At 33.6% G+C, this 6,310-nt stretch overlaps 1 protein-coding gene across 1 annotated transcript; it reads right to left on the reverse strand.

The window, feature by feature from the left end:
- Window positions 1–1,351: 1,351 nt before the first annotated feature.
- LOC131625530 (phenylacetaldehyde reductase-like) lies at window positions 1,352–3,593 on the reverse strand. Its single transcript, XM_058896378.1, has 6 exons — window positions 3,473–3,593; window positions 3,172–3,341; window positions 2,879–3,070; window positions 2,586–2,748; window positions 2,080–2,263; window positions 1,352–1,821 (listed from the first exon to the last, which is right to left on the reverse strand). Exons 1-6 carry the CDS (start codon window positions 3,588–3,590, stop codon window positions 1,677–1,679), a joined length of 972 nt encoding a protein of 323 aa, XP_058752361.1. The 5' UTR covers window positions 3,591–3,593; the 3' UTR covers window positions 1,352–1,676.
- Between the last annotated feature and the right edge of the window lie 2,717 nt (window positions 3,594–6,310).

A 6,310-nucleotide genomic window follows, 5' to 3' on the forward strand; every position in this document is an offset into this window, starting at 1 on the left:
TCATAAGGTTAAATATACTAAGTTAGGAGTAGTTTGGTTTGCCGCTTCTTGGGCGATTTGGTTAGTGAGGAACAAAGTTTGTTTCCGGAATGATGCTTGGAGCTTGAACAACACCGTTTGAAACATTAAGCTTTTGGTTTGGAAGTGGTCTTATTGTGGGAAAATTACACAATTATTCCTTTTATGAGTTTAGTAAGGACCCGCTTTTATTTCTCTCGTAATCTTAATTGGTGTGTAATATTTCTTTTTTGTCGGGTATTCCCGTTCTTTATTATAATTGAGTTGGAGAACCCTTAATTCTCCTTTATATATAATTCCTTGATTACAAAAAAATAATTCTTAACCATAATATGTATACACAAGTGTCATACCCACTTCTTAAAAAAACTATTCTTTAGAAGAAATTCATCAAATAAATTATACAATTTCTAAGGCTTTGTTTCAACCCATTGAAAGATTTATTTAAAAGACACACCTTATGCTATGTTTGGTTTGGCGGTGCGTTTCAGAGAGTCACGATGAAAACCCACGTTTACTCAAAATCTACGTTTTGTAGTTTCTCAAAATCACGGCTGGAAGCATCATGGACGTGCGTTTGGTGGCTGAAAAGCCAATCCAAACAAGCACCTAGACTTGTACTCTACAAAATCTTCTAGTTACCTCATGTAAATTGTCTATTCAAGATCTTTATGTAAGAAAGCAATTTTGACATCAATTTAATCTAACTCAATATTTATATTGATTCATATTAGTCATAAGGACCCTTATGAAACAATGTTTTGTCATAGGTGAAAATATTCCATTGTAAACAATCCCTTTCACCTTAGAAAAAACATTACCACGCGTCTTTCTTTATACTCTAGTTCTTCAATTTCTGTTATACTTGCTTCTTCTTTAAGATCTACTTGCAACAAAACACTCATTCTCTCTTTAGTAGTTTCCCAAGTTTTTAAGTATCGTTCTTTTACAATTAATTCATTTTTTCATTCGCCGATTTCAGCTATTTCCGACTATCTTTGCATTTAACCCTTCAACGACATTTAAAACATAATAAATAAGACCAACATAGTCATATCTTTGAGGTAGTACAAACTCCCTCCTCGCCCTATAACTAATAGTTTGGAACCACTATGTTGACCCTTCTTAGAACTAAAATGGAGAGCCTTATTATCTTCTTTCTTGCTAATCTCACTAGTAGAAATCTCTTCTTTAAATTGAGCTTTATTTATCAAAATTTCTGAGTCTTTAACTTCTAAGTCTTTACTGTTCATCCTGATAAGGGTCTCATAAAAAATAACATCTCTATTTAAAGGAAATTATAAAGGTAAAATGACATAAAAAACCAAAAATATTGGCTTACATGAACACAAAACCGGTTTACATGCATGCCCTTTAAACTCAATATCAAAACTTTATTCCATTGCAGAACAATATTGACCCATTTTGATTAAATACAAACTTTACACGCCTTATTTTATAATGGCAATTCCTTCTCAACAACAGAACTTATAATAACAACTAAGTGAATATGGTTGAAGTTGTCAACTTCTATTCACAACAACAATAATCATAAGTGTTATTCTGCCTGGTGAAATTCACTTCCAATTTATAGACCAAATGAAATGACACTAACATCTTGTCATGTATTTATTTAATAAGTGGGATGTCATGGCGGATTAAAAGTCGATAATATTTTTCTCTCTGAAGCTTTCCACAGTCTCCTTGAGGCTAACTTCCAAAGGCGTAAACTCGATTCCCAAGCTTTTGGCCTTTTCCTTGGAAATCTGATAATTTTCTATATACGGCTCTTCATCTTCACACCTTATAAAATTGTAAAGAGAGTGCATAGTTTCATAAGTTGTATAAGGTATAATCCAATTTAATCTGTGATAAATTTAAATTTGTGTAACTCTATACTCTCTAAAAAAAAAAAACCTATCGTTTATAAAATATATCAGTTATGATAATAAGTTCTGAAATTTCAATACTGAGTTTCTATATATAAACTAACTTAATGGCTTAAATTGTACAATTCATATTTTAGATGCATTCTTATTTTAGTTTATCAATTAAACTTACTTGTCTGAAATTTGGAATGTTGGGTACAGATCATGTAATAGCTTAGCAAGTTCTGATAAGTGTACACCTCTCTCAGACAAACAATATCTTCCACTGGCTGAAGCAATCTCATATGCGCGAATATGGGCGTCGGCAATATCTTTCACATTCACCCATCCATAAGCATTATTTGGAAAAGGTATACCTGCATTCAAAGAGTTGAATCATTATGCAACAAAACAATTTTTTTTTGCAATGAATATGACATATTGACATTGACATTAATTAATATGTCACACATTGCGAAAGTTCATTATTATTATTTAATCAAAGCAAATAGATACAGTAACAACATAAGATATGAGCAAGACAATATTATCAATACTTAAAAGAACTATTTTTTTAAATATTTACTTCTTTAAAAATTTGAGGGGTGCAAGGCGGATTACCGTACAGACATAAAATTTGACACAGTTAAATCATAGCTGGATAGGGACTTAAAAGTTTTTATGTCATGAAAGAATTACCATTGATTATGTCTAGAATTGGTTGAACACTTTCGTTAACCTCTGGTTGTAAGAGAGGTCCTGCAACCATTGTTGGGTTAATAACAATCATGTCAATCTTGTTTTCATTTGCAAATTCCCATGCAGCAGCCTCAGCCAAAGTCTTTGAAAGCGGGTACCATAACTGAAAACATAAACAGAAGTTGGCAAGAAAAAACACATCATTCAATGCAACTGTAATTCCCTACAGAAATTGCATGTGCCAGCTTCAAGAGCTTCATGTTTTCATTCGGAATAGAAAAAATAATGATAACCTGAGATTCCCTACAGAAATCTGGATCCGAAAACCATGTCTCATCAACTATAACTTCGGGATTCTTCGGCCTTGTGTTTAATGCAACTGCAGCAACAGACGAAGTAAACACAACTCGTTTCACCGATGGTGATTTCGCACATGATTTAAGAACATTAAGAGTTCCCTTCACCGCCGGATCAATCAACTCAGCCTGAAATATAGAAATCCAAACCGATCATACACTTACAACCACACCACATTCAACTATTTGTGAACAATTATACATTGGTTATTTAATAGAATGGAGTCAACCTGCGGGTCGTCTACGACAAATCGAACAGGTGAAGCAGTATGAAACACACCATCACATCCTTCAATAGCAGAGTCAAATGAACCTTCTTCCAAAAGATCTGCCTTAAAAAGTTGCAACCTCTCCTTTGCACCATCAAGTTTAATCAAGTGGTCAACCTTTTTGGGATTACCTGCTTGCACACCAATAAAACCACTCATCATAAGGATAACCTCATAACCAAATAGCTAAAACAAAAAGAACAATAATGTTGATGAATTTATATAAAGAGAAAAAGAAGTTGAAGGAAAAAGAAGCACTAACTTGGATCTCGAACGGTGGCTCTGACGGTGTAACGACGTTGGAGGAGGAACTTGACAATCCATGAAGCAATATAACCAGAAGCACCTGTCACACACACCACCTTTCCTTCTCCACTCATTATCCTCTTTCTCTAGTTCTTTCTCAAGTTTTGGACTGCCCTTTACTGTTATATAAAGATATTATAGATTATTGCCCATACTTCATATTAAATGATAGTAGGGCCAACTTCATTACCCAAAAAAAAAAAAAAATAGTTCAATTTTGATTACCCGCACTTAATTATTATGCTTAATATTTTTATAAATTTAAAGTAATTTGATTGTAGTTTAAAACTTGTCTACTTAAATATTAGTGATTTGTCTATTTTATCAAGGATAAATATTTGTCGCACACCTTTTTTTATATTTATCAATGGCAAAGCACTGGTAATTGAAAATGTAGTACAATCTTTAAAATGGCCATAAAATGAGACTGGTGTCACTATTTTATAGAAGTGTAAAAATATAAGTTTTTAAATAATTGATCAATAAGAAACAAATATTTATTTTATGTATAAAGTTTATGTACTTCTATAATAACTCATTTTCAAAAGTAATATATCAAAAAAAATTAAAGGTGAAATTCTTATCTACCCAACTCAAAAAGTTGGATAAAGTTGTAAAATATCTTGGAAACAACCAAAAAAATATACTATTTAATAATTAATTAAATAAGATAAAACTAAATGTTGTAATGTGATTGGTGAAATGTACACTACCCAACTTTTTGTGATGGGTAGAGAAATTGTCCCCAAAATTAAAATATAAGAATATAGTTTTTTTACATAAAATGTATAGTTAATGAATTATAATTGTTCACATTATTATATCGATGATATTAAAAAATAATAACTTTAATCATTTGTTAACAAAAAATTGTTTCGTATAAAAATTTGTACTAACTTTTAGAAGGATAGATAATGCGGTGAATCCCTGCTCAACTCTTTGACTAGTAATGATCTTAACATCAATCTAAATGCTAACATTGCCTCTTACAATCATAACGACACCTGGAAATTTCCTACATCTAGGAGAGACTTACTCATAAAAACCAGAATTGTTGGGATTAACTTACTCATTGAGGTTGGAAGGGATCAGTTGATTTAACATGCTTCTCGTCAGGGTATCTTGACTCTCAAATATGCTTTTACATTCAAGCAACCACCTTCTCCAAAGTTTCCCTCACTATTACGGAAAACTAATTTAACATCGGTTGAAAAATACATATAATCATGCGGGTTCAGGTATTGATATGTAGAATGTAGTCGTAAATGTGTTACTTACGATCACGTGTGAAGGTGTTTTCATGATTGGCTGCATCTGTGGTAAAACATACCTGGTTAATATTGTGTTATGCAAGCTGCATATATGTGAAGCTAATACAGGTTCTGTAGTGAATGTCATGACCGATGTCATGACATCCATGTGTGACAGCAGGAGCTGTTATTGTTTATTAAATGTGTTTCCTGATTTCTCTCAATTATCAATTTAGGAAACCTTTTATTGTGTGCTGAATATTTCGTCCAGAAGATCATGCTGACAGCACATTTTGTAAACAACCAGATGGCGTGTAAATTAGGTTAACTTGGTTAACCCTAATTTGTTTCTAAAAGAAGCCCAAGGCCCAAGAGCTGCATATAAAAATACTGCAATCCTAATTTGGAACGCAGACAGAAGATTTTGTATATTATGAAGAACCGTAGTTCTCTAGCTGTCTCTTGTGATCCAAGCAATTGTCTTTGATGATTGCTTTGGAATAGGTTGTGTGTTTATTGTCACTCTAAGCTTTTAAGCACGAGTGCGTGTCTCTTGATTGAAGCTTTTAAGCAGATCAAGGTGTGTTTTTGAAGAGTGTCTTCTCTCTGTAATTGTTTATATTTATGTGTAATCACTGTTGTGATTGAGGGTAGTGAGTGGAGATACTCAGATCTAGGAATAGGTTGGAATTGCATTGGGTAGGTTTTAAGTGAGGAGTTGTAAACGGGGGAGTTTAACTCCGAATTATTTCTGCTTATATTGGATTCCCTCCCTGACTTGGTAGCCCCCAAAGTAGGTTGTTTGAACCGAACTGGGTAAACAATTCTGTGTGTTCTTTATTGTTTTATGTTGTTCTGTTATAATTATTTGTGTTGTGTAATTGTGGATGTCATAACATCCAGTAAGACATCGAGCGTGTGTTACTAGAATTTTCAATTGGTATCAGAGCAGGCACCCTGGCTGTTTACATTTGGGTGAGATCTAGGGATAACAAAATTCTGGTACTATGGAGAAGGAACTGTTGGTGTTTGGGAATAGACCACCTATCCTGGATGGCTCTAACTATGACTACTGGAAACCCCGTATGATAGCAGTTTTAAAGTCTGTGGACAGCAAGGCCTGGAGAGTTGTGGAAAGCGGATGGAAACATTCTGAGAAGATTATGGAAGATGGAACCACTATTCTAATTCCTGAAACTCAATGGGGCAAAACTGAAGAAGAACTAGCTTTGGGTAATTCCAAGGCCCTAAGTGCCTTATTCAATGAGATTGACAAGAACATATTCAGGCTTGTGCAACACTGTGAGCTAGCTAAAGAAGCCTGAGATATCCTCAAAACAGCACATGAAGGCACGTCGAAGGTAAAGATGTCGAGACTTCAAATGCTTACCACTAAGTTTGAAAATCTCAAGATAAAAGAGGATGAAACCATTTATGAATTCTATATGAATGTCCTTGAGATATCAAACAACTCAGGAGCCTTAGGAGAAAAAATGACTGAAGAAAAATTGGTAAGAAAGATCCTCAGATCACTGTCTAAGCGA

The sequence above is a fragment of the Vicia villosa genome, unplaced genomic scaffold, assembly GCF_029867415.1.
Source record: "Vicia villosa cultivar HV-30 ecotype Madison, WI unplaced genomic scaffold, Vvil1.0 ctg.000219F_1_1, whole genome shotgun sequence".
Classification (NCBI taxonomy): Eukaryota; Viridiplantae; Streptophyta; class Magnoliopsida; order Fabales; family Fabaceae; genus Vicia; species Vicia villosa.

Excerpts from the sequence above, each read along its gene's own strand:
- LOC131625530 (XM_058896378.1), bottom strand. The coding sequence starts at position 3,590 with ATGAGTGGAGAAGGAAAGGTGGTGTGTGTGACAGGTGCTTCTGGTTAT. Across the intron at positions 3,342-3,472 it reads AGCCACCGTTCGAGATCCAA|GTAATCCCAAAAAGGTTGAC; the intron begins GTTAGTGCTTCT and ends GTGTGCAAGCAG. Across the intron at positions 2,264-2,585 it reads AATTCTAGACATAATCAATG|GTATACCTTTTCCAAATAAT; the intron begins GTAATTCTTTCA and ends CTTTGAATGCAG.